The following is a 26,952-nucleotide window of genomic DNA, read 5'->3' on the forward strand; positions in this document are numbered from 1 at the left end:
GTCCCGCATAGGAGACTGGTCAAGAAGGTAAGAGCCCATGGGATCCAGGGTGCCTTGGCGCGTTGGAACCTAAACTGGCTGAGTGGCAGGAGGCAGAGGGTGATGGTCGAAGGTTGCTTTTGTGACTGGAAGCCTGTGTCTAGTGGGGTACCTCAGGGATCGGTGCTGGGTCCCTTGCTGTTTGTGATCTACATAAATGATTTGGATGAGAATGTAAAAGGTATGATCAGTAAGTTCGCAGATGACACGAAAATTGGTGGGGTGGTAAATTGTGAGGAGGAAAGCCTCAGGCTACAGGAAGATATAAACGAGTTGGTCAGATGGGCGGAAAAGTGGCAAATGGAATTTAACCCTGAAAAGTGCGAGGTGATGCATTTTGGATGGACAAATAAGGCAAGGGAGTACACAATGAGTGGTAGGACCCTAGGAAGTGCAGAGGGTCAGAGGGACCTTGGTGTGCATGTACATAGATCCCTGAAGGCAGCGGAACAGGTAGATAAGGTGGTTAAAAAGGCATATGGGATACTTGCCTTCATTAGCCGAGGCATAGAATATAAGAGCAGGGAGGTTATGATGGGGCTGTACAAAACGCTGGTGAGGCCACAGCTGGAGTACTGTGTGCAGTTCTGGTCGCCTCACTATAGGAAGGATGTGATTGCTTTAGAGAGGGTGCAGAGAAGATTCACCAGGATGTTACCTGGGATGGAGCGCCTCAGCTATGAAGAAAGACTAAACAGGCTGGGGTTGTTTTCATTGGAGCAAAGAAGGCTGAGGGGGGACCTGATTGAGGTGTACAAAATGATGAGGGGCATAGATAGGGTAGATAAAGAGGAACTTTTCCCCTTAGTAGGGGGGGTCAATAACAAGGGGGCATAGATTCAAGGTAAGGGGCAGGAGATTTAGAGGGGATTTGAGGAGGAACTTTTTCACCCAGAGGGTGGTTGGAATCTGGAACTCTCTGCCTGAAAGGGTGGTAGAGGCAGGAACCCTCACAACATTCAAGAAGCATTTGGATGAGCACTTGAAATGCCATTGCATACAAGGCTATGGACCAAATGCTGGAAAATGGGATTAGACTGGACAGGGATTGATGGACGGCGCAGACACGATGGGCCGAAGGGCCTCTTTCTGTGCTGTATAACTCTATGACTCAGTACAGGAACAAGGATGTCTTGCTGCAGTTGTACTGGGCCTTGGTGACACCACATCTTGAGTATTGTGTGCAGTTTTGGTCGCCTTATCTGAGGAAGGATGTTCTTGCCATGGAAGGAGTGCAGCGAAGATTCACCAGGCTGATACCTGGGATGGCAGGAATGACGTATGAGGAGAGATTGTGTCGATTGGGCTTATACTCACTGGAGTTTAGAAGATTGAGAGGGGATCTGATCGAAACCTTTAAAATTCTGTCAGGCCTGGACAGACTAGATGCAGGAAGGATGATCCCAATGGCCGCGGAGTCCAGAACCGGGTGTCACAGTCTAAGGATAAGGGGTAAGCCATTTAGGACTGAAATGAGGAGGAATTTCTTCACCCAGAGAGTGGTGAACCTGTGGAATTCTCTGCCACAGAGGGCGGTGGAGGCCAGTTCATTAAAAATATTCAAGAAGGAGTTGGATATATTTCTTAAGGCTAAAGGGATCAAGGGATATGGGGAGAAAGCAGGGACAGGGCACTGAGTTTGGATGATCAGCCATGATCTCATTGAATGGCGGAGCAGGCTCGAGGGGCCGAATGGCCTACTCCTGTTCCTATCTTCTATGTTTCTATGTTTAATCCTGCTCTGTGCCGAGTGGGCTGATGGCAGCAATGGGGATGCTGCACTTGGCCTCAGCACCCTGGGTTCGATTGCTGTCCAGTGTCCCCGCCTGAGGTGGACGACTCAGGACCCCCTACAGTCAAATAACCTGCCAGCATTCGCACCGAGTGATGGTTCAAGCCACGGATGGTGAGCTTTGGGACTGCACCCCAGCATTGAGTCAACACTCTGCACAGGCGACGGGGGGGGGGAAGAGTGGATGTGTTGGGCCTGCATGTTGGGGTACGGTCACTCTCAGAGGGGCCGCTCCCAGAGGGTCACTCCTGAAGGGGTCACTCTCGAAGCGGGTCACTCTCGGAGGGGTGGGTCGCTTTCGAAGGGGTCACTCTCGGAGGTGTCGGTCACTCTCGGAGGAGTCACTCTCAAGAGGGGCCACTCCCAGAAGGGTCACCCCTGAAGGGGTCACTCTCGGTGGGGGTCACTCTCGAAGAGATCACTCTCGGAGGGATGGGTCACTCTTGGAGGGTTCGGTCACTCTCGGAGGGGTGGGTCACTCTCGGAGGGTTCAGTCACTCTCGGAGGGGTGGGTCACAGAGGGTTCGGTCACTCTCGAAGAGATCACCCTCGGAGGGGTGGGTCACTCTTGGAGGGTTCGGTCACTCTCGGAGGGGTGGGTCACTCACGGAGGGTTCGGTCACTCTCGGAGGGATCACTTGCGGAGTGGTCGGTCACTCTCGGAGGGGTGGGTCACTCGCGGAGGGTTCGGTCACTCTTGGAGGGGTCACTCTCGGAGGGGTGGGTCACTCTTGGAGGGGTCACTCTCGGAGGGGTGGGTCACTCTTGGAGGGTTCGGTCACTCTCGGAGGGTTGGGTCACTCTTGGAGGGGTCACTTTCGGAGGGGTGGGTCACTCGCGGAGGGTTCGGTCACTCTCGAAGAGATCACTCTCAGAGGGGTGGGTCACTCTTGGAGGGTTCGGTCACTCTTGGAGGGGTGGGTCACTCGCAGAAGGTTTGATCACTCGGAGGGATCACTCGCGGAGTGGTCGGTCACTCTCGGAGGGGTGGGTCACTCTTGGAGGCGTGGGTCACTCTTGGAGGGGTCACTCTTGGAGGGTTCGGTCATTCTCAGAGGGGTGGGTCACTCTTGGAGGGGTCACTCTCAGAGGGGTGAGTCACTCGCGGAGGGTTCGGTCACTCGCGGAGGGGTGGGTCACTCTTGGAGGGGTGGGTCACTCTTGGAGGGGTCACTCTCGGAGCGGTGGGTCATTCGCGGAGGGTTCGGTCACTCTCGGAGGGGTGGGTCACTCTTCGAGGGTTCGGTCACTCTCGGAGCAGTGGGTCACTCTCAGGGACACTCTCATAGAATCATAGAAAGTTACAGCACGCAAGGAGGCCATTTCGGCCCATCGTGTCCGCGCCGGCCAACAAAGAGCTATCCAGCCTAATCCCATTTCCCAGCTCTTGGTCCGTAGCCCTGCAGGTTCGAGCATCCCAAGTGCACATCCAAGTACTTTTTAAATGTGGTTCGGGTTTCTGCCTCTACCACCCTTTCAGGCAGTGAGTTCCAGACCCTCACAACCCTCTGGGTGAAGAAATTTCCCCTCAAATCCCCTCTAAACCTTCCACCAATTACTTTAAATCTGTGCCCCCTGGTTTTTGACCCCTCTGCTAAGGGAAATAGCTCCTTTCGATCCACTTTATCTAGGTCCCTCATAATTTTATACACCTCAATAAGGTCTCCCCTCAGCCTCCTCTGTTCCAAGGAAAACAGACCCAGCCTATCCAGTCTTTCCTCATAGCTAAGATTCTCTACTCCCAGCAACATCCTTGTAAATCTCCTCTGTACCCTCTCTAGTGCAATCACATCTTTCCTGTAATGTGGTGACCAGAACTGCACGCAGTACTCCAGCGGAGGCCTAACTAGTGTTTTATACAGTTGAAGCATAACCCCCCTGCTCTTGTATTCTATGCCACGGCTAATAAAGGCAAGCATTCCGTATGCCTTCTTAACCACCTTATCTACCTGGCATTACCTCACACTTCTCCGGATTAAATTCCATTTGCCACTGTTCTGCCCACCTGACCAATATATTGATATCTTCCTGCAGTCTACAGCTTCCTTCTTCAGTATCAACCACACAGCCGATTTTAGTATCATCTGCAAACTTCTTAATCATACCCCCAATATTCAAGTCTAGATCATTGATATATACCACAAAAAACAATGGACCTAGTACTGAGCCCTGCGGAACCCAACTGGAAACAGCCTTCCAGTCACAAAAACACCCATCAACCATTACCCTCTGCTTCCTACCTCCGAGCCAGTTTTGAATCCAACTTGACACTTTGTCCTGGATCCCCTGGGCTTTTAACTTCATGACCAGTCTGCCATGTGGAACCTTATCAAAAGCCTTGCTAAAATCCACATAGACTACATCAAACGCACTACCCTCATCTACCCTCCTTGTTACCTCCTCAAAAAATTCAATCAAGTTTGTCAGACACGACCTTCCCTTAACAAATCCGTGCTGACTATCCTTGATTAATCTGTGTCTTTCTAAATGAAGATTTATCCTGTCCTTCAGAATTTCTTCCAATAATTTTCCCACCGCCGAGGTTAGGCTGACTGGCCTGTAATTACTCGGTCTATCCTTTTCTCCCTTTTTAAACAAGGGTACCACATTAGCAGTCCTCCAGTCCTCCGGCACCACACCTGAAGCCAGAGAGGATTGGAAAATGATGGTCAAGGCCTCTGCTATTTCCTCTCTTGCTTCGCTTAACAGCCTGGGATACATTTCATCTGGGCCTGGGGATTTATCCACTTTTAAAGCTGCTAAACCCCTTAATACTTCCTCTCTCACTATGTTTATTTCATCTAATATTTCACACTCCTCCCCCCGATAGCAATGTCTGCTTCGCCCCCTCCTTTGTGAAAACAGACGCAAAGTATTCATTAAGAACCCTACCGACGTCTCCCGCCTCCACACACACATTACCCTCATGATCTCTAATAGGCCCTACCCTTTCTTTAGTTATCCTCTTACTCTTAATATATTTATAAAACATCTTTGGGGTTTTCCTTGATTTTACTTGCCAAGAATTTTTCATGCTCTCTCTTTGCTTTCCTAATATCATTTTTAATTGCACCCCTGCACTTTCTGTACTCCTCTAAAGATTCTGGAGTATTTAGCCCTCGGTATCTGTCATACAACTCCCTTTTTTTCTTTATCCTACCCTGTATGTCCCTCGACATCCAGGGGGCTCTAGATTTGTCCACCTCTTTTCTTTAAGGGCACGTATTTGGTCTGAACCCTCCGGATCTCCTCCTTGAATGCCTCCCACTGCTCTGACACTGATTTACCTTCAAGTAGCTGTTTCCAGTCCACTATGGCTAAATCCCCTCTGAGCTTAGCAAAATTTGCTTTTCCCCAATTTAGAATGTTTATTCCTGGTCTATCCTTGTCCTTTTCCATAACTACCTTAAATCTAACTGAATTATGGTCACTAGCACCAAAATGCTCCCCCACTGATACGCCTTCTACCTGCCCAGCTTCATTCCCTGAAACTAAGTCCAGAACTGCCCCCTCCCTTGTTGGGTTTGCTACATACTGGCTAAAAAAGTTCTCCTGGATGCATTTTAGGAATTCTAATTTTCACACTAATTTCATCCCAGTTAATATTGGGGTAGTTGAAATCCCTTACTATTACTGCCTTATAGTTTTTGCACTTCTCAGAAATTTGTCTACATATTGGTTCTTCTATCTCCCTCTCACTGTTTGGGGGTCTGTAGTACACTCCCAGCAGTGTGATCGCCCCTTTTTTGTTTTTCAATTTGACCCATATGGCCTTGTTTGATGATCCCTCCAACATATCATCCCTCCCCACCGTTGTAATAGTTTCTTTAATCAATACCATGACCCCCCACTCCCTTTTTACCTCCCTCTCTATCCCATCTGAAAGTCCTGTAACCAGGAATGTTGAGCTGCCATACCTGCCCCTCTTTCAGCCACGTCTCTGTAATAACTATAATATCATAGTCCCAAGTATCTACCTGTGCCCTCAGCCCATCTGCCTTGTTCGCTATACTCCTTGCATTGAAGTATAAACCATTTAGTACAGGCAAACCTCCTTGTTGACTACTATCTAGCCCTTGATTCCTCTGTCCTTCCAATTTACTTTCTGCGTTTTTGTTTTCCAATTCCAGTTTTTCTTCCCTCCCTACTGACTCTATACTTAGATTCCCACCCCCCCTGCCAAGCTAGTTTAAACCCTCCCCAGCAGCACCAGCAAACCCTCCCGCGAGGATATTGTTCCCATTCCCGTTGAGGTGCAACCCGTCTGGCTTGTAGAGGTCCCACCTCCCCCAGAAACGGTTCCAATTCCTCAGGAATCTAAAGCCCTCCCTCCTACACCATCTTTCCAGCCACGCATTCATCTGCTCTATCTTCCTATTTCTCTCGGAGGGTTCGGTCTCTCTCGGAGGGGTGTGTCACACTCAGGGTCACTCTCGCGGTGAGTCACTCTCGGAGGGGTCACTCTCGGAGGGTTCGGTCACTCTCGGAGTAGTCACTCTCGGAGGGTTCGATCACTCTCGGAGGGTTCGGTCTCTCTCGGGGGGGTGTGTCACACTCAGGGTCACTCTCAGAGGGTTCGGTCTCTCTCGGAGGGGTGTGTCACACTCAGGGTCACTCTCGGAGGGCTGGGTCACTCGGAGGGGTGTGTCACACTCAGGGTCACTCTCGGAGGGGTGTGTCACACTCAGGGTCACTCTCGGAGGGTTTGGTCTCTCGGGGGGGGTGTCACACTCAGGGTCACTCTCGGAGGGTTCGGTCTCTCTCGGGGGGGTGTGTCACACTCAGGGTCACTCTCGGAGGGTCCGGTCACTCTCGGAGGGGTGTGTCACACTCAGGGTCACTCTCGGAGGGTCCGGTCTCTCTCGGAGGGGTGTGTCACACTCAGCGTCACTCTCGGAGGGGTGGGTCACTCTCAGAGGGGTGTGTCACACTCAGGGTCACTCTCGCGGTGAGTCACTCTCGGAGGGTTCGGTCTCTCTCGGGGGGGTGTGTCACACTCAGGGTCACTCTCGCGGTGAGTCACTCTCGGAGGGGTCACTCTCGGAGGGTTCGGTCTCTCTCGGAGGGGTGTGTCACACTCAGGGTCACTCTCGCGGTGAGTCACTCTCGAAGGGGTCACTCTCAGAGGGTTCGGTCTCTCTCGGAGGGGTGTGTCACACTCAGGATCACTCTCGGAGGGTTCGGTCTCTCTCGGAGGGGTGTGTCACACTCAGGGTCACTCTCGGAGGGTTTGGTCACTCTCGGAGGGGTGTGTCACACTCAGGGTCACTCTCGGAGGGTTTGGTCACTCTCGGAGGGGTGTGTCACACTCAGGGTCACTCTCACGGTGAGTCAATCTCGGAGGGGTCACTCGGAGGGCTCAGTCACTCTCGGAGGGGTCACTCTCGGAGGGTTCGGTCTCTCTCGGAGAGGTCACTCTCGGAGGGTTCGGTCTCTCTCGGAGGGGTGTGTCACACTCAGGGTCACTCTCGGAGGGGTGGGTCACTCTCGGAGGGGTGTGTCACACTCAGGGTCACTCTCGGAGGGCTGGGTCACTCGGAGGGGTGTGTCACACTCAGCGTCACTCTCGGAGGGGTGTGTCACACTCAGGGTCACTCTCGGAGGGTTCGGTCTCTCGGAGAGGTGTGTCACACTCAGGGTCACTCTCGGAGGGTTTGGTCACTCTCGGAGGGGTGTGTCACACTCAGGGTCACTCTTGGAGGGTTCGGTTACTCTCGGAGGGGTGTGTCACACTCAGGGTCACTCTCGGAGGGGTGTGTCACACTCAGGGTCACTCTCGGAGGGTTCGGTCTCGGAAGGGTGTGTCACACTCAGGGTCACTCTTGGAGGGGTGTGTCACACTCAGGGTCACTCTCGGAGGGTTCGGTCTCTCTCGGAGGGGTGTGTCACACTCAGGGTCACTCTCGGAGGGTTCGGTCTCTCGGAGGGGTGTGTCACACTCAGGGTCACTCTCGGAGGGTTCGGTCTCTCTCGGAGGGGTGTGTCACACTCAGGGTCACTCTCGGAGGGGTGTGTCACACTCAGGGTCACTCTCGGAGGGTTCGGTCTCTCTCGGAGGGTTCGGCCATAATCAGAGGGCTGGGTCATTCTCGGGGTCACTCTCGGAGGGTTCGGCCACTATTGAAGGGGTGGGCCACTCCCAGGGTCACTCTCGGATGGGGTCACACTCGGAGGGGTCAGTCACTCTCGGGGTTACTCTCGGAGGGTTCGGTCACTATCGGAGTGGTCATGCTCGGAGGGCTGGTTCACTCTCGTGGTCACTCTTGGAGTGATCGGTCACTCTTGGAGGGGTCAGTCTCGGAGGGTTCGGTCTCTCTCAGTGGGTTCGGTCTCTCTCGGAGGGGTGTGTCACTCTCGGGGTCACTCTCGGAGGGTTCGGTCTCTATCAGTGGGTTCGGTCTCTCTCGGAAGGGTCACTCTCGGAGGGGTGTGTCACTCTTGGAGGGGTCAATCTCGGAAGGGACGGTCACTCTCGGAGGGGTCAGTCTCGGAAGGGACGGTCACTCTTGGAGGGGTCACTCTCGGAGGGGTGTGTCACTCTCAGGGTCACTCTCGGAGGGGTCAAGCTCGGAGGGTTCGGTCTCTCTCGGAGTGGTCACTCATGGAGGGGTCACTCTCGGAGGGTTCGGTCTCTCTCGGAGTGGTCACTCATGGAGGGGTCACTCTCGGAGGGTTCGGTCTCTCTCGGAGAGGTCACTCTCGGAGGGGTGTGTCACTCGGGGTCACTCTCGGAGGGGTTGGTCACTATCGGAGAGGTCACTCTCGGCAGGGCGGGCCACTCAGGGTCACTCTCGGAGGGTTCGGTCTCTCTCGGAGAGGTCACTCTCGGAGGGGTGTGTCACTCTCGGGGTCACTCTCGGAGGGGTCGGTCACTATCGGAAAGGTCACTCTCGGCAGGGCGGGCCACTCTCAGGGTCACTCTCGGAGGGTTCGGTCACTATCGGAGGGGTCACGCTCGGAGGGCTGGGTCACTCTCGGGGTCACTCTCGGAGTGATCGGTCACTCTTGGAGGGGTCACTCTCGGAGGGTTCGGTCTCTCTTGGAAGGGTCACTCTCGGAGGGGTGTGTCACACTCAGGGTCAATCTCGGAGGGTTCGGTCTCTCTCGGAGGGGTGTGTCACACTCAGGGTCACTCTCGGAGGGGTGGGTCACTCGGAGGGGTGTGTCACACTCAGGGTCACTTTCGGAGGGTTCGGTCTCTCTCGGAGGGGTGTGTCACACTCAGGGTCACTCTCGGAGGGGTGGGTCACTCGGAGGGGTGTGTCACACTCAGGGTCACTCTCGGAGGGGTGTGTCACACTCAGGGTCACTCTCAGAGGGTTCGGTCTCAGAGGGGTGGGTCACACTCAGCGTCACTCTCGGAGGGGTGTGTCACACTCACGGTCACTCTCGGAGGGTTCAGTCTCTCTCGGGGGGGTGTGTCACACTCAGGATCACTCTCGGAGGGTTCGGTCTCTCTCGGAGGGGTGTGTCACACTCAGGGTCACTCTCGGAGGGGTGTGTCACACTCAGCGTCACTCTCGGAGGGTTCAGTCTCTCTCGGGGGGGGTGTGTCACACTCAGGATCACTCTCGGAGGGTTCGGTCTCTCTCGGAGGGGTGTGTCACACTCAGGGTCACTCTCGGAGGGTTTGGTCACTCTCGGAGGGGTGTGTCACACTCAGGGTCACTCTCGGAGGGTTTGGTCACTCTCGGAGGGGTGTGTCACACTCAGGGTCACTCTCACGGTGAGTCAATCTCGGAGGTGTCACTCGGAGGGCTCAGTCACTCTCGGAGGGGTCACTCTCGGAGGGTTCGGTCTCTCTCGGAGGGGTGTGTCACACTCAGGGTCACTCTTGGGGTGAGTCACTCTCGAAGGGGTCACTCTCAGAGGGTTCGGTCTCTCTCGGAGAGGTCACTCTCGGAGGGTTCGGTCTCTCTCGGAGGGGTGTGTCACACTCAGGGTCACTCTCGGAGGGGTGGGTCACTCTCGGAGGGGTGTGTCACACTCAGGGTCGCTTTCGGAGCGTTCGGTCTCTCGGAGGGGTGTGTCACACTCAGGGTCACTCTCGGAGGGCTGGGTCACTCGGAGGGGTGTGTCACACTCAGCGTCACTCTCGGAGGGGTGTGTCACACTCAGGGTCACTCTCGGAGGGTTCGGTCTCTCTCGGGGGGGTGTGTCACACTCAGGATCACTCTCGGAGGGTTCGGTCTCTCGGAGGGGTGTGTCACAGTCAGGGTCACTATCGGAGGGTTCGGTCTCGGAGAGGTGTGTCACACTCAGGGTCACTCTCGGAGGGTTTGGTCACTCTCGGAGGGGTGTGTCACACTCAGGGTCACTCTTGGAGGGTTCGGTTACTCTCGGAGGGGTGTGTCACACTCAGGGTCACTCTCGGAGGGGTGTGTCACACTCAGGGTCACTCTCGGAGGGGTGTGTCACACTCAGGGTCACTCTTGGAGGGGTGTGTCACACTCAGGGTCACTCTCGGAGGGTTCGGTCTCTCTCGGAGGGTTCGGCCATAATCAGAGGGCTGGGTCATTCTCGGGGTCACTCTCGGAGGGTTCGGCCACTATTGAAGGGGTGGGCCACTCCCAGGGTCACTCTCGGATGGGGTCACACTCGGAGGGGTCAGTCACTCTCGGGGTTACTCTCGGAGGGTTCGGTCACTATCGGAGTGGTCATGCTCGGAGGGCTGGTTCACTCTCGTGGTCACTCTTGGAGTGATCGGTCACTCTTGGAGGGGTCAGTCTCGGAGGGTTCGGTCACTCTCGTGGTCACTCTTGGAGTGATCGGTCTCTCTCGGAAGGGTCACTCTCGGAGGGGTCAGTCTCGGAAGGGACGGTCACTCTCGGAGGGGTCAGTCTCGGAAGGGACGGTCACTCTTGGAGGGGTCACTCTCGGAGGGGTGTGTCACTCTCAGGGTCACTCTCGGAGGGGTCAAGCTCGGAGGGTTCGGTCTCTCTCGGAGTGGTCACTCATGGAGGGGTGTGTCACTCGGGGTCACTCTCGGAGGGGTTGGTCTCTCTCGGAGAGGTCACTCTCGGAGGGGTGTGTCACTCGGGGTCACTCTCGGAGGGGTTGGTCACTATCGGAGAGGTCACTCTCGGCAGGGCGGGCCACTCAGGGTCACGCTCGGAGGGTTCGGTCTCTCTCGGAGAGGTCACTCTCGGAGGGGTGTGTCACTCTCGGGGTCACTCTCGGAGGGGTTGGTCACTATCGGAGAGGTCACTCTCGGCAGGGCGGGCCACTCAGGGTCACGCTCGGAGGGTTCGGTCTCTCTCGGAGAGGTCACTCTCGGAGGGGTGTGTCACTCTCGGGGTCACTCTCGGAGGGGTCGGTCACTATCGGAAAGGTCACTCTCGGCAGGGCGGGCCACTCTCAGGGTCACTCTCGGAGGGTTCGGTCACTATCGGAGGGGTCACGCTCGGAGGGCTGGGTCACTCTCGGGGTCACTCTCGGAGTGATCGGTCACTCTTGGAGGGGTCACTCTCGGAGGGTTCGGTCTCTCTTGGAAGGGTCACTCTCGGAGGGGTGTGTCACTCTCGGAGGGGTGTGTCACACTCAGGGTCAATCTCGGAAGGGACGGTCACTCTCGGAGGGGTCACTCTCGGAGGGGTGTGTCACTCTCGGAGGGGTGTGTCACACTCAGGGTCACTCTCGGAGGGGTGTGTCACACTCAGGGTCACTCTCAGAGGGTTCAGTCTCTCTCGGAGGGGTGTGTCACACTCACGGTCACTCTCGGAGGGTTCAGTCTCTCTCAGAGGGGTGTGTCACACTCACGGTCACTCTCGGAGGGTTCAGTCTCTCTCGGAGGGGTGTGTCACACTCAGGATCACTCTCGGAGGGTTTGGTCACTCTCGGAGGGGTGTGTCACACTCAGGATCACTCTCGGAGGGTTTGGTCACTCTCGGAGGGGTGTGTCACACTCAGGGTCACTCTCACGGTGAGTCAATCTCGGAGGTGTCACTCGGAGGGCTCAGTCACTCTCGGAGGGGTCACTCTCGGAGGGTTCGGTCTCTCTCGGAGGGGTGTGTCACACTCAGGGTCACTCTCGGAGGGGTGGGTCACTCTCGGAGGGGTGTGTCACACTCAGGGTCGCTTTCGGAGCGTTCGGTCTCTCTCGGAGGGGTGTGTCACACTCAGGGTCACTCTCGGAGGGCTGGGTCACTCGGAGGGGTGTGTCACACTCAGCGTCACTCTCGGAGGGGTGTGTCACACTCAGGGTCACTCTCGGAGGGTTCGGTCTCTCTCGGGGGGGTGTGTCACACTCAGGATCACTCTCGGAGGGTTCGGTCTCTCGGAGGGGTGTGTCACACTCAGGGTCACTCTCGGAGGGTTCGGTCTCTCTCGGAGGGGTGTGTCACACTCAGGGTCACTCTCGGAGGGGTGTGTCACACTCAGGGTCACTCTCGGAGGGTTCGGTCTCTCTCGGAGGGTTCGGCCATAATCAGAGGGCTGGGTCATTCTCGGGGTCACTCTCGGAGGGTTCGGCCACTATTGAAGGGGTGGGCCACTCCCAGGGTCACTCTCGGATGGGGTCACACTCGGAGGGGTCAGTCACTCTCGGGGTTACTCTCGGAGGGTTCGGTCACTATCGGAGTGGTCATGCTCGGAGGGCTGGTTCACTCTCGTGGTCACTCTTGGAGTGATCGGTCACTCTTGGAGGGGTCAGTCTCGGAGGGTTCGGTCTCTCTCGGAGAGGTCACTCTCGGAGGGGTGTGTCACTCTCGGGGTCACTCTCGGAGGGGTCGGTCACTATCGGAAAGGTCACTCTCGGCAGGGCGGGCCACTCTCAGGGTCACTCTCGGAGGGTTCGGTCACTATCGGAGGGGTCACGCTCGGAGGGCTGGGTCACTCTCGGGGTCACTCTCGGAGTGATCGGTCACTCTTGGAGGGGTCACTCTCGGAGGGTTCGGTCTCTCTTGGAAGGGTCACTCTCGGAGGGGTCAATCTCGGAAGGGACGGTCACTCTCGGAGGGGTCACTCTCGGAGGGGTGGGTCACTCTCGGAGGGGTGTGTCACACTCAGGGTCACTCTCGGAGGGGTCGGTCACTCGGAGGGGTGTGTCACACTCAGGGTCACTCTCGGAGGGGTGTGTCACACTCACGGTCACTCTCAGAGGGTTCGGTCTCAGAGGGGTGGGTCACACTCAGCGTCACTCTCGGAGGGTTCAGTCTCTCTCGGGGGGGGTGTGTCACACTCAGGATCACTCTCGGAGGGTTTGGTCACTCTCGGAGGGGTGTGTCACACTCAGGGTCACTCTCGGAGGGTTTGGTCACTCTCGGAGGGGTGTGTCACACTCAGGGTCACTCTCACGGTGAGTCAATCTCGGAGGTGTCACTCGGAGGGCTCAGTCACTCTCGGAGGGGTCACTCTCGGAGGGTTCGGTCTCTCTCGGAGGGGTGTGTCACTCGGGGTCACTCTCGGAGGGGTTGGTCACTATCGGAGAGGTCACTCTCGGCAGGGCGGGCCACTCAGGGTCACGCTCGGAGGGTTCGGTCTCTCTCGGAGAGGTCACTCTCGGAGGGGTGTGTCACTCTCGGGGTCACTCTCGGAGGGGTTGGTCACTATCGGAGAGGTCACTCTCGGCAGGGCGGGCCACTCAGGGTCACGCTCGGAGGGTTCGGTCTCTCTCGGAGAGGTCACTCTCGGAGGGGTGTGTCACTCTCGGGGTCACTCTCGGAGGGGTCGGTCACTATCGGAAAGGTCACTCTCGGCAGGGCGGGCCACTCTCAGGGTCACTCTCGGAGGGTTCGGTCACTATCGGAGGGGTCACGCTCGGAGGGCTGGGTCACTCTCGGGGTCACTCTCGGAGTGATCGGTCACTCTTGGAGGGGTCACTCTCGGAGGGTTCGGTCTCTCTTGGAAGGGTCACTCTCGGAGGGGTCAATCTCGGAAGGGACGGTCACTCTCGGAGGGGTCACTCTCGGAGGAGTGTGTCACTCTCAGGGTCACTCTCGGAGGAGTGTGTCACTCTCAGGGTCACTCTCGGAGGGATGTGTCACTCTCGGAGGAGTCACTCTCGGAGGAGTGTGTCACTCTCAGGGTCACTCTCGGAGGGGTGTGTCACTCTCGGAGGGGTCAATCTCGGAAGGGACGGTCACTCTCGGAGAGGTCACTCTCGGCGGGGCGGGCCACTCTCAGGGTCACTCTCGGAGGGATGTGTCACTCTCGGAGGGGTCACTCTCGGAGGGGTGTCACACTCTCGGAGGGGTCACTATCGGAGGGATGTGTCACTCTCGGAGGGGTCACTCTCGGAGGGGTGTCACACTCTCGGAAGGGTCACTATCGGAGGGATGTGTCACTCTCGGAGGGGTCACTCTCGGAGGGATGTGTCACTCTCGGAAGGGTCACTATCGGAGGGATGTGTCACTCTCGGAGGGGTCACTCTCGGAGGGATGTGTCACTCTCGGAAGGGTCACTATCGGAGGGATGTGTCACTCTCGGAGGGGTCACTCTCGGAGGGATGTGTCACTCTCGGAAGGGTCACTATCGGAGGGATGCGTCACTCTCGGAGGGGTCACTCTCGGAGGGATGTGTCACTCTCGGAGGGGTCACTCTCGGAGGGATGTCACACTCTCGGAGGGGTCACTATCGGAGGAGTGTGTCACTCTCAGGGTCACTATCGGAGGGATGCGTCACTCTCGGAGGGGTCACTCTCGGAGGGATAGGTTACAGGTCCAGACATGCTGTGTGGGAAGGTAAAATAAAAGGGAAAAGCAGATGGGCCAACCCCACAACATCTCTCCGAGTGGCATTGACAGCATTCTGGGGAGGATCGCGAGGGGACAAAACAGGGGAAGGAGGGAGGGACATAAATTAAGGTAAAATACCCTTTAAATTAAAACTATCTCCAATATGTAACCATTAGTGGGGAAAATGCAGCGGGTCTTACTGTTAACTTTGTGCTTCTGTTGCCTGCTTCTCCTCGCAGGACCTAGGTGGGATCGTGCTGGGCAGGAACACTGTACAGGCTGTGGATAGTATTCTTGATGGGCAGCTGTTGGCAGTGGCTGGAGTCGATGGAAACTTGCACATCGCTGCTCTCTGTTAGCCTGCTTAATACGGGCAGGTTTTTTGCTTGCGTGCTCTTACTTGCTGAACCCTGTCTACCGGGGGGCGGGGGGAATGTGTAGTGCCTGCTCGACACTTCATTATCAGGAACCACAAGCTGCGCATGCAGAGTTTCCCCAAGATCTGCCCCAGGGCAACGGACGCACCACAGCAAGAGCAGAAAATTTCCCCGCACCTTTCAAAAACACTGCCATAGTTGGAATTCTGCTTTACAGGACTCACCATCAGAAATGAAGCTACCTCTCAGCTCTCTCCAGTCCCGCAGCCTCTCGGGGAGCAGTGCTGTAACAGTTACTTGTCAATGTGAATTCAGCAAATACCTGCAAGTTCAGCGGGGTTACCATTGCCAGAGAAAGGACAGTTAAAGCACAGCAAATCATTTTCGTAGTTTAAAATTCGACCTACGTCACACTGACTGTACTTCAGAAAGTAATTCATTGATTAATTGCACCGTTCTGAAGTGGTGATGGCGTTATATCGGTAAACCTGAACTGGGATAGAGTGGGGTTTTGACACCATCCAAGGGGGACTTTCACTGAAGTTAACATAGCCGCCCTACCCACTACAAACATGGCCATCCTACCCACTACAAACATGGCCATCCTACCCACTACAAACATGGCCGCCCTACCTACAACAAACATGGCCATCCTATCCACTACAAACATGGTCATCCTACCCACTACAAACATGGCCGCCCTACCCACTACAAACATGGCCATCCTACCCACAACAAACATGGCCGCCCTACCCACTACAAACATGGCCATCCTACCCACTACAAACATGGCCGTTCTACCCACTACAAACATGGCCGCCCTACCGACTACAAACATGGCCACCCTACCCACTACAAACATGGCCACCCTGCCCACTACAAACATGGCCGCTCCACCCACTACAAACATGGCCGCCCTGCCCACTACAAACATGGCTGCCCTGCCCACTACAAACATGGCCGCCCTACCCACTACAAACATGGCCGCCCTGCCCACTACAAACATGGCCGCCCTACGCACTACAAACATGGCAACCCTACCCACAACAAACAGCCGCCCGGCCCATGACAAACATGGCCACCCAGCCTACAACAAACATTGCCACCTTACCCCCTACAAACATGGCAACCCTACCCACTACATACATGGCCGCCCCACCCACTACAAACATGGCCGCCCTACCCACTACAAACATGGCCGCCCTATCCACTACAAACATGGCCGCCCTACCCACTACAAACATGGCCGCCCTACCCGCAACAAACATGGCCACCCTACCCACAACAAACATGGCCGCCCTACCCACAACAAACATGGCTGCCCTACCCACTACAAACATGGCCGCCCTACCCACTACAAACATGGCCGCCCTACCCACTACAAACATGGCTGCCCTACCCACTACAAACATGGCCGCCCTACCCACTACAAACACGGCCGCCCTATCCACTACAAACATGGCCGCCCTACCCACTACAAACATGGCCATCCTACCCACTACAAACATGGCCGCCCTACCCACTACAAACATGGCCGCCCTACCCACTACAAACATGGCCGCCCTACCCACTACAAACATGGCCGCCCTACCCACAACAAACATGGCCGCCCTACCCACTACAAACATGGCCACCCTACCCACTACAAACATGGCCGCCCTACCCGCAACAAACATGGCCGCCCTATTCACTACAAACATGGCCCTCCTACCCACTACAAACATGGCCGTTCTACCCACTACAAACATGGCCGCCCTACCCACTACAAACATGGCCGCCCTGCCCACTACAAACATGGCCGCCCTGCCCACTACAAACATGGCCGCTCCACCCACTACAAACATGGCCACCCTGCCCACTACAAACATGGCCGCCCTGCCCACTACAAACATGGCCGCCCTACCCACTACAAACATGGCCGCCCTACCCACTACAAACATGGCCGCCCTACGCACTACAAACATGGCAACCCTACCCACAACAAACATGGCAACCCTACCCACTACAAACAGCCGCCCGGCCCATGACAAACATGGCCACCCAGCCTACAACAAACATTGCCACCTTACCCCCTACAAACATGGCAACCCTACCCACTACATACATGGCCGCCCTACCCACTACAAACATGGCCGCCCTACCCACTACAAACATGGCCGCCCTATCCACTACAAACATGGCCACCCAACCCACTACAAACATGGCCGCCCTACCCACTACAAACATGGCAATCCTACCTACAACAAACATGGCCATCCTACCCACTACAAACATGGCCGCCCTACCCACTGCAAACATGGCCACCCTACCCACTACAAACATGGCCGCCCTACCCACTACAAACATGGCCGCCCTACCCACTACAAACATGGCCACCCTACCCACTACAAACATGGCCGCCCTACCCATTACAAACATGGCTGCCCTACGCACTACAAACATGGCCATCCTACCCACTACAAACATGGCCGCCCTACCCACAACAAACATGGCCGTCCTACCCACTATAAACATGGCAACCCTACCCACAACAAACATGGCAACCCTACCCACTACAAACAGCTGCCCGGCCCACGACAAACATGGCCACCCAGCCCACGACAAACATTGCCACCTTACCCCCTACAAACATCCAACCCTACCCACTACAAACATGGCCGCCCTACCCACTACAAACATGGCCGCCCTACCCACTACAAACATGGCAACCCTACCTACAACAAACATGGCCATCCTATCCACTACAAACATGGCCTCCCTACCCACTACAAACATGGCCGCCCTACCCACTACAAACATGGCCGCCCTACCCACTACAAACATGGCCGCCCTACCCACTACAAACATGGAAACCCTACCTACAACAAACATGGCCATCCTACCCACTACAAACATGGCCACCCTACCCACTGCAAACATGGCCGCCCTACCCATTACAAACATGGAAACCCTACCTACAACAAACATGGCCATCCTACCCACTACAAACATGGCCACCCTACCCACTGCAAACATGGCCACCCTACCCACTGCAAACATGGCCGCCCTACCCACTACAAACATGGCCGACCTACCTACTACAAACATGGCCGCCCTACCCACTACAAACATGGCCATCCTACCCACTACAAGCATGGCCGCCCTACCCACTACAAACATGGCCGTCCTACCCACTACAAACAGCCGCCCAGCCCATGACAAACATGGCCGCCCTACCCACTACAAACATGGCAACCTTACCCACAACAAACATGGCCATCCTACCCACTACAAGCATGGCCGCCCTACCCACAACAAACATGGCCGTCCTACCCACTACAAACAGCCGCCTGGCCCACGACAAACATGGCCGTCCAGCCCACGACAAATATTGCCACCTTACCCCCTACAAACATGGCCGCTCTAGCCAGTATAAACATGGCCACCCTACCCACTGCAAACATGGCCACTCTACCAAGTATAAACATGGCCGCCCGGCCCATGACAAATATGCCCATCCTACCCACTACAAACATGGCCGCTCTACCCACAACAATCATGGCCGTCCTACCCACCACAAACAGCCGCCCTACCCACCACAAACATGGCCGCCCAGCCCACGACAAACATGGCCGCCCGGCCCACAACAAACATGGCCGCCTGGCACACGACAAACATGGCCACCTTGCCCCCTACAAACATGGCCGCTCTACCCAGTATAAACATGGCCGCCCGGCCCACAACAAACAATATTTTCATTGTACCTGACCTAGGATTACCCACAGTTTTTGGTATTTTACAGTTACGTTGCAACTTGTGCTTATTTTAATATGCTGTTCTTATAATTTTTTTATAAGAAATGAGGCTATGCCTTCCACCTTCCTTTTGGATACGTGAACTTTCAGACATCCCCACCAACTCTATGCACCAGACTTACCAAGGGAGCTGCCTGGGTTTCCCCAGTGTTGTCTATGTACCCTGATACCATTCACCAGTACAGACTGAACGCAGAATGATTCCCCCTTCCCAAAGGGTTCTAGGTGAAAACCAGAGATTGGGAGGATGGCTGGGGTTGAAGCGGAGTCGCAGAAACATCGCTTGGTGTGTAGCGTGATGTGTATAACCTGGAGCAGTGCAAGGTAGACATGGGATTCCAGGATGGGAAGACAATCCCTACCTCGGTCTGATTAACATGGTTAGTGCAGAAAGATTCCCCACACAGTCTAGCTGTAATTCTGCAGCTTGTAATGTTTCCAATAAAATTGCTGTTTTGATTGCGACTTTTCCATTCCAGTCTAACTTCAGTATTTTCACTGTCTGACCCAGGACTAACAGTTCTGCGCTACTGACCAGCCTTAACAAGGACACAGAGTACTTGCAGAGCTTCACAGACAAAGCTTTACTATTTTCAAATACAGAGCAAGTGTTAAAGCAAGATCCATTTAACTTAAAATACAAAGTCTCGTTTTAAATCAATATTTGAATCTTGAAATTGAAGACTTGCATTGAGATGGACCAGTTTAAGAACACTGCTACAATTGGTCCCTTCCAGGTCAGCACACACACCTACACACACTGCTCACACCTACACACACTGCTCACACCTACACACACTGCTCACACCTATACACACAGTGCTCACACCTACACACACTGCTCACACCTACACACACTGCTCACACCTATACACACACACTGCTCACACCTACACACAGTGTTCACACCTATACACACGCAGTGCTCACACCGACACACACACTGCTCACACCTACACACACTGCTCACACCTATACACACAGTGCTCACACCTACACACACTGCTCACACCTACACACAGTGTTCACATCTATACACACACACGGCTCACACCTACACACAGTGTTCACACCTATACACACGCAGTGCTCACACCGACACACACACTGCTCACACCTACACACAGTGTTCACACCTATACACACGCAGTGCTCACACCGACACACACACTGCTCACACCTACACACACAGTGCTCACACCTACACACACTGCTCACACCTACACACAGTGTTCACACCTATACACACACACTGCTCACACCTACACACAGTGTTCACACCTATACACACGCAGTGCTCACACCAACACACACACTGCTCACACCTACACATACACACACTGCTCACACCTACACACAGTGCTCACACCTACACACACAGTGCTCACACCTACACACAGTGCTCACACCTATACACACGCAGTGCTCACACCGACACACACACTGCTCACACCTACACACACACACTGCTCACACCTACACATACACACACTGCTCACACCTACACATACACACACTGCTCACACCTACACACACGCACTGTGCTCACACATACACACACAGTGCTCACATCTACACCTACACACACTGCTCACACCTACACACAGTGCTCACACCTACACACACTGCTCACACCTACACACAGAGCTCACACCTACACAGTGTTCATACCTACACACAGTGCTCACACCTATACACAGTGCTCACACCGATACACACACTGTTCACACCTACACACACACAGTGCTCACACCTACACACACGGTGCTCACACCTACACACAGTGCTCACACCTATACACACACTGTTCACACCTGCACACACAGTGCTCACACCTACACACACAGTGCTCACAACTACACACATACACACTGCTCACACCTACACACACTGCTCATACTACACACACACACTGCTCACACCTACACACACACAGTGCTCACACCTACACACATTGCTCACACCTACACACACACACAGTGCTCACACCACACACACTGCTCACACCTACACACACAGTGCTCACACCTACACAGTGCTCACACCTACACACACTGCTCACACCTACACACAAAGTGCTCACACCTACACACTGCTCACACCTACACACACACACAGTGCTCACACCACACACACTGCTCACACCTACACACACAGTGCTCACACCTACACAGTGCTCACACCTACACACACTGCTCACACCTACACACAAAGTGCTCACACCTACACACTGCTCACACCTACACACACACAGTGCTCACACCTACACACACTGTTCACACCTACACACACTGCTCACACCTACACACACTGCTCACACCTACACACACACACTGCTCACACCTACACACACAGTGCTCACACCTACACACACTGCTCACACCTACACACACAGTTCTCACACCTACACACACACAGTGCTCACACCTACACACAGTGCTAACACCTACACACACACACTGGTCACACCTACACACACACATTGCTCACACCTACACACAGTGCTCACACCTACACACACACACAGTGCTCACACCTACACACACTGCTCACACCTACACACACACATTGCTCACACACAGTGCTCACACCTACACAGAAACACACCACTTATTTGGATGTCAGATGGCTGCCACCACACACTCTTCATTGTCCTAGTGCCCTGTAACATCAGCAGTGCTTCATCCTTCATTGCAAGGGTGAAACAGTACCCAATCTCGCCCATTATACCTCACTGGACAGCTCCCCCCGCTAGGTGCCCAGTCTTGGGGAGTAACCATGGAGTCTAACACCATGTAACACTGGAATTATCTCACCCATTATACCTCACTGGACAGGTTCTCCCACCAGTTCCACTCAAAACAATAGGCACCCTAGCAGCAGCTCATTACAATAATGGCCCAGAAATTCGGGTTGGGGGCTTCCCGCGGGTGCAAGCCCCCAACCTGCACTTACCTTGCGTGCCGGCCGTTGAGCTGTGGGCCCGCGTGGAATTCCGATCCTGGGCCTCCTCCAACTGCCGGCGCGCAGTGCTTGCGTATCCCAGGGGCGCAGTTAGTTCGATGCGTCCCCTGGGATCACGTGGGCCATGGAGAGCCAATCGGAGCAGGGAATGCTCCATTCATAAGTCTGACAGGAAGAGCTGTCAAGACTTATAAATACTACGGCCCCAAAATAGCACTAAATCTTCAAATAAATTTTTTTTTAAATCACATTTTTAAAATAAGTTACAAATTACATGAAATAACTATTTTAAACAATAATTTAAATTTTTGAAATAAATAATTTTATTTTCTAACGGGGCTAAAAATCAACTTACCTTGCTTTAAAGTATTTAAAAATAATAAACCTGTGGAAAAAATGTTTTAATTTTAATTAATTCACCACTTACCTTGTAAAAAGCAGGCCTTAAGCCTGCTTTTTAAATGTCTAACTCCTGGAGACTTACCCTCACGGGAAAACCTGTAAAAAGACCTGAAGTTTGATGCGGACGCGCTGCCTCTCCTGCGCATGTGTTCGACCTCTGAACCCCTTTCTTCAGAGGAACGGAAGCGCCGGTTTCCCGCGCATGCGCAGTGCATGCAGGAAACCGGCACTTCCATCGGGCCTACGGGTGAGTACCCCGTGCATAATCACCCGTGGAGACCCGAATTTCTGGGCCAGTGTGTTTAAAACAGTATCTGGTCATTATCACAATGCTGTTTGTGGGAGCTTGCTGTGCGCAAATTGGCTGCTGGGTTTCCTACATTATAACAGCGACTGCAATTTAAAAAAAAGTACGTCATTGGCTGTAAAGTGCTTTGGGACGTCCTGAGGTCGTGGAAGGTGCTGTAGAAATGCAAGCATATCGTGGTACAAGGGGAAAATTTGCTTTCTACCATTTCCCAAAGCAGATCCCAGTGAAACGTGGTAACATTGTTGACTGCTCAGGAGTGCACGTACACACACACACACATGCAGAAAGTAGGAACCTGGGCGGAATCCTCCCCTCCCCACCGAGCGTGGAACTGAAAGCAGTCTGAGTCAGGAAGTCGTGGGTGTGGAGATGGCGGCGAGTTTTGCAGAGGAATTAACCTGCGCCGTCTGCCTTGAGCTGTTTAACGACCCAGTTAGCCTGGACTGCGGCCACAACTTCTGCCGGGTTTGCCTGACTGAATATTGGGACAAACAGCAGACACAGGCCTGTCCGGCGTGTCGCCAGGTGACCCCCAACAGAAACCTCAAGGTCAACTGGAACTTAGTGAACCTGGCTGAGAAAGTTCGAGACCTGCAGCTCAGCCCGGAAGAGAAGCAAAGCGAAGTCTGCGAGGAGCACCGGGAGAAGGTGAAGCTGCTATGTCAGACCGACGACGAATTGATCTGCCTTATTTGTCGGGACGGGAGAAGGCATAAAAACCACTCCTTCATCCCTCTGACTGAGGCCGTCGATGTCGCCAAGGTAACAAACTGCTTTTATCACTTCATATTGCTTCACTCAGTCACTTTCATAGCCTGCTGGCTGAACATTTCCTGTTGGGACTTTGCCCCTTAAATTCCAGGAGAAACTGCAGTCAGCATTGGACTCGGCAGCAGACAGGAAGGCCCGCGGGCTGGAGAGTGAATCTGAACAGAAACAGAAGATTTCAGCCATCAGGGTGAGTGCTCCCTCTCTGCTGCTTCTCTTGGGCCTCAGTCCGCTCTCTTTTCGCCCTCTTGCTCTAAGGTTCCCCCGCCCCCACCCAACCCCTGCTCTAGCCCTGAACTCACATCTTTCTCCAGTTTCTCTCCAATCTCCCCTCGCGACCTCGCCGCGCTCATCTTGTGCATGAGACCCACCTCCTGCTCCCTCGACCCTGTTCCCACCAAACTGCTGACCACCCAACTTCCTTTTCTGGCTCCCATGTTAGCTGACATTGTCAACGGTTCTCCTCAGATACTGTCGCCCTCGCCCTCAAATCTGCCGTCATCGCCCCCCAAGATATCTACTTTCCTCTAACTCTGCCCTCTTGAGCATCCCTGATTATAACCGCTCCACCATTGGTGGCCGTGCCCTCTGTTGCCTCGGCCCTAAGCTCTGGAATTCCCTGCCGAAGTCTCTCCGCCTCTCTACCTCTCTTTCCTCCTTTAAGACGCTTCTTAAAACCAACCTGCCCAAATTTCTCCTTATGTGGCTCGGTGTCAAATCTTTTTGCCTTTTAATACTCCTGTGCAGCGCCTTGGGATTTAGTATGTTAAAAGCAACAATAAGTTGTTGTTGTTGTGTATTGTTTACCCACTTCACTCCAGAGGATCAGTCGACCCGCTTGCAGCATCACGTTACAGCTCAGTTTGGGAAAATGCACCAGGTCCTGAATGAAAAAGAGCAGCGAATAACCAGAGACCTCAAGGAGCGAGAGCGGGAGCTTCTACAGAGGATGGAACGTAACCTTCAGGGAATTCAGCAACAGTTAGAAAGCGCTGAGGCAGAAATGTCATTCATTCGGAGACAACTCGAGGAACAAGACACACTCACTTTCCTGAAGGTAACGAGCGCTTGTTCCATGAGAATAAATGGCCCACAGTCACAGTGAATTGATAAACTGCCCACAGTTACAGTGAATTGATAAACTGTCCACAGTTACAGTGAATTGATAAACTGCCCACAGTTACAGTGAATTGATAAACTGTCCACAGTTACAGTGAATAGATAAACTGTCCACAGTTACAGAGAATTGATAAACTGTCCACAGTTACAGTGAATTGAGAAACTGTCCACAGTTACAGTGAATTGATAAACTGTCCACAGTTACAGTGAATTGATAAACTGTCCACAGTTACAGTGAATTGATAAACTGCCCACAGTTACAGTGAATTGATAAACTGTCCACAGTTACAGTGAATTGATAAACTGCCCACAGTTACAGTGAATTGATAAACTGTCCACAGTTACAGTGAATTGATAAACTGTCCACAGTTACAGTGAATTGATTAACTGCCCACAGTTACAGTGAATTGATAAACTGCCCACAGTTACAGTGAATTGATAAACTGTCCACAGTTACAGTGAATTGATAAACTGTCCACAGTTACAGTGAATTGATAAACTGTCCACAGTTACAGTGAATTGATAAACTGCCTGCAGTTGCAGTGAATTGATAAACTGCCCACAGTTACAGTCAATTGATAAACTGTCCACAGTTACAGTGAATTGATAAACTGCCTACAGTTACAGTGAATTGATAAACTGTCCACAGTTACAGTGAATTGATAAACTGTCCACAGTTACAGTGAATTAATAAACTGCCCACAGTTACAGTGAATTGATAAACTGCCTACAGTTACAGTGAATTGATAAACTGTCCACAGTTACAGTGAATTGATAAACTGCCCACAGTTACAGTGAATTGATAAACTGCCCACAGTTACATTGAATTAATAAACTGCCCACAGTTACAGTGAATTGATAAACTGCCCACAGTTACAGTGAATTGATAAACTGCCCACAGTTACAGTGAATTGATAAACTGTCCACAGTTAGAGTGAATTGATAAACTGTCCACAGTTATGGTGAATTGATAAACTGCCCACAGTTACAGTGAATTGATAAACTGTCCACAGTTACAGTGAATTGATAAACTGTCCACAGTTACAGTGAATTGATAAACTGTCCACAGTTACAGTGAATTAATAAACTGTCCACAGTTACAGTGAATTGATAAACTGTCCACAGTTACAGTGAATTGATAAACTGTCCACAGTTACAGTGAATTGATAAACTGTCCACAGTTACAGTGAATTGATAAACTGCCTACAGTTACAGTGAATTGATAAACTGTCCACAGTTACAGTGAATTGATAAACTGTCCGCAGTTACAGTGAATTAATAAACTGCCCACAGTTACAGTGAATTGATAAACTGTCCACAGTTACAGTGAATTGATAAACTGTCCACAGTTACAGTGAATTGATAAACTGTCCACAGTTACAGTGAATTGATAAACTGTCCACAGTTACAGTGAATTGATAAACTGTCCACAGTTACAGTGAATTGATAAACTGCCCACAGTTACAGTGAATTGATAAACTGTCCACAGTTACAGTGAATTGATAAACTGCCCACAGTTACAGTGAATTGATAAACTGCCCACAGTTACAGTGAATTGATAAACTGCCCACAGTTACAGTGAATTGATAAACTGCCCATAGTTACAGTGAATTGATAAACTGTCCACAGTTACAGTGAATTAATAAACTGTCCACAGTTACAGTGAATTGATAAACTGCCCACAGTTACAGTGAATTGATAAACTGTCCACAGTTACAGTGAATTAATAAACTGCCCACAGTTACAGTGAATTGATAAACTGTCCACAGTGACAGTGAATTGATAAACTGTCCACAGTTACAGTGAATTGATAAACTGTCCACAGTTACAGTGAATTGATAAACTGTCCACAGTTACAGTGAATTGATAAACTGTCCACAGTTACAGTGAATTGATAAACTGCCCACAGTTACAGTGAATTAATAAACTGCCCACAGTTACAGTGAATTGATAAACTGTCCACAGTTACAGTGAATTAATAAACTGTCCACAGTTACAGTGAATTGATAAACTGTCCATAGTTACAGTGAATTGATAAACTGCCCACAGCTACAGTGAATTGATAAACTGTCCATAGTTACAGTGAATTGATAAACTGTCCACAGTTACAGTGAATTGATAAACTGTCCACAGTTACAGTGAATTGATAAACTGTCCACAGTTACAGTGAATTGATAAACTGTCCACAGTTACAGTGAATTGATAAACTGTCCACAGTTACAGTGAATTGATAAACTGTCCACAGTTACAGTGAATTGATAAACTGTCCACAGTTACAGTGAATTGATAAACTGTCCACAGTTACAGTGAATTGATAAACTGCCCACAGTTACAGTGAATTGATAAACTGCCCACAGTTACAGTGAATTGATAAACTGTCCACAGTTACGGTGAATTGATAAACTGTCCACAGTTACAGTGAATTGATAAACTGTCCACAGTCACGGTGAATTGATAAACTGTCCACAGTTACAGTGAATTGATAAACTGCCCACAGTTACAGTGAATTGATAAACTGTCCACAGTTACAGTGAATTGATAAACTGCCCACAGTTACAGTGAATTGATAAACTGCCCACAGCTACAGTAAATTGATAAACTGTCCATAGTTACAGTGAATTGATAAACTGCCCACAGTTACAGTGAATTGAGAAACTGCCCACAGTTACAGTGAATTGATAAACTGCCCACAGTTACAGTGAATTGATAAACT

The 26,952-nt window shown here is 52.6% G+C and overlaps 2 protein-coding genes across 2 annotated transcripts in view; both read left to right on the top strand.

Moving 5' to 3' along the window:
* LOC147096507 (uncharacterized) overlaps positions 1 to 19,147 on the top strand; it is a 56,188-nt gene extending 37,041 nt beyond the window's left edge. Inside the window, exon 8 of the mRNA XM_085975309.1 lies at positions 14,745 to 19,147. Coding sequence (XP_085831435.1) covers positions 14,745 to 14,864 — 120 coding nt within the window. The 3' untranslated portion in view covers positions 14,865 to 19,147. The remainder of the gene's footprint in view (positions 1 to 14,744) is intronic.
* Positions 19,148 to 21,044: 1,897 nt separating this feature from the next.
* Positions 21,045 to 26,952, top strand: part of LOC147096508 (nuclear factor 7, brain-like) — a 59,579-nt gene continuing 53,671 nt past the window's right edge. Inside the window, exons 1-3 of the mRNA XM_085975310.1 lie at positions 21,045 to 23,114; positions 23,215 to 23,310; positions 23,944 to 24,177. Of these exons, the coding sequence (XP_085831436.1) occupies positions 22,722 to 23,114; positions 23,215 to 23,310; positions 23,944 to 24,177 (723 nt within the window). The 5' untranslated portion in view covers positions 21,045 to 22,721. The remainder of the gene's footprint in view (positions 23,115 to 23,214; positions 23,311 to 23,943; positions 24,178 to 26,952) is intronic.

Source organism: Somniosus microcephalus, unplaced genomic scaffold (genome assembly GCF_052327205.1).
Source record: "Somniosus microcephalus isolate GS21.2 unplaced genomic scaffold, FLI_Smic_1.0 unresolved_chr1, whole genome shotgun sequence".
Classification (NCBI taxonomy): Eukaryota; Metazoa; Chordata; class Chondrichthyes; order Squaliformes; family Somniosidae; genus Somniosus; species Somniosus microcephalus.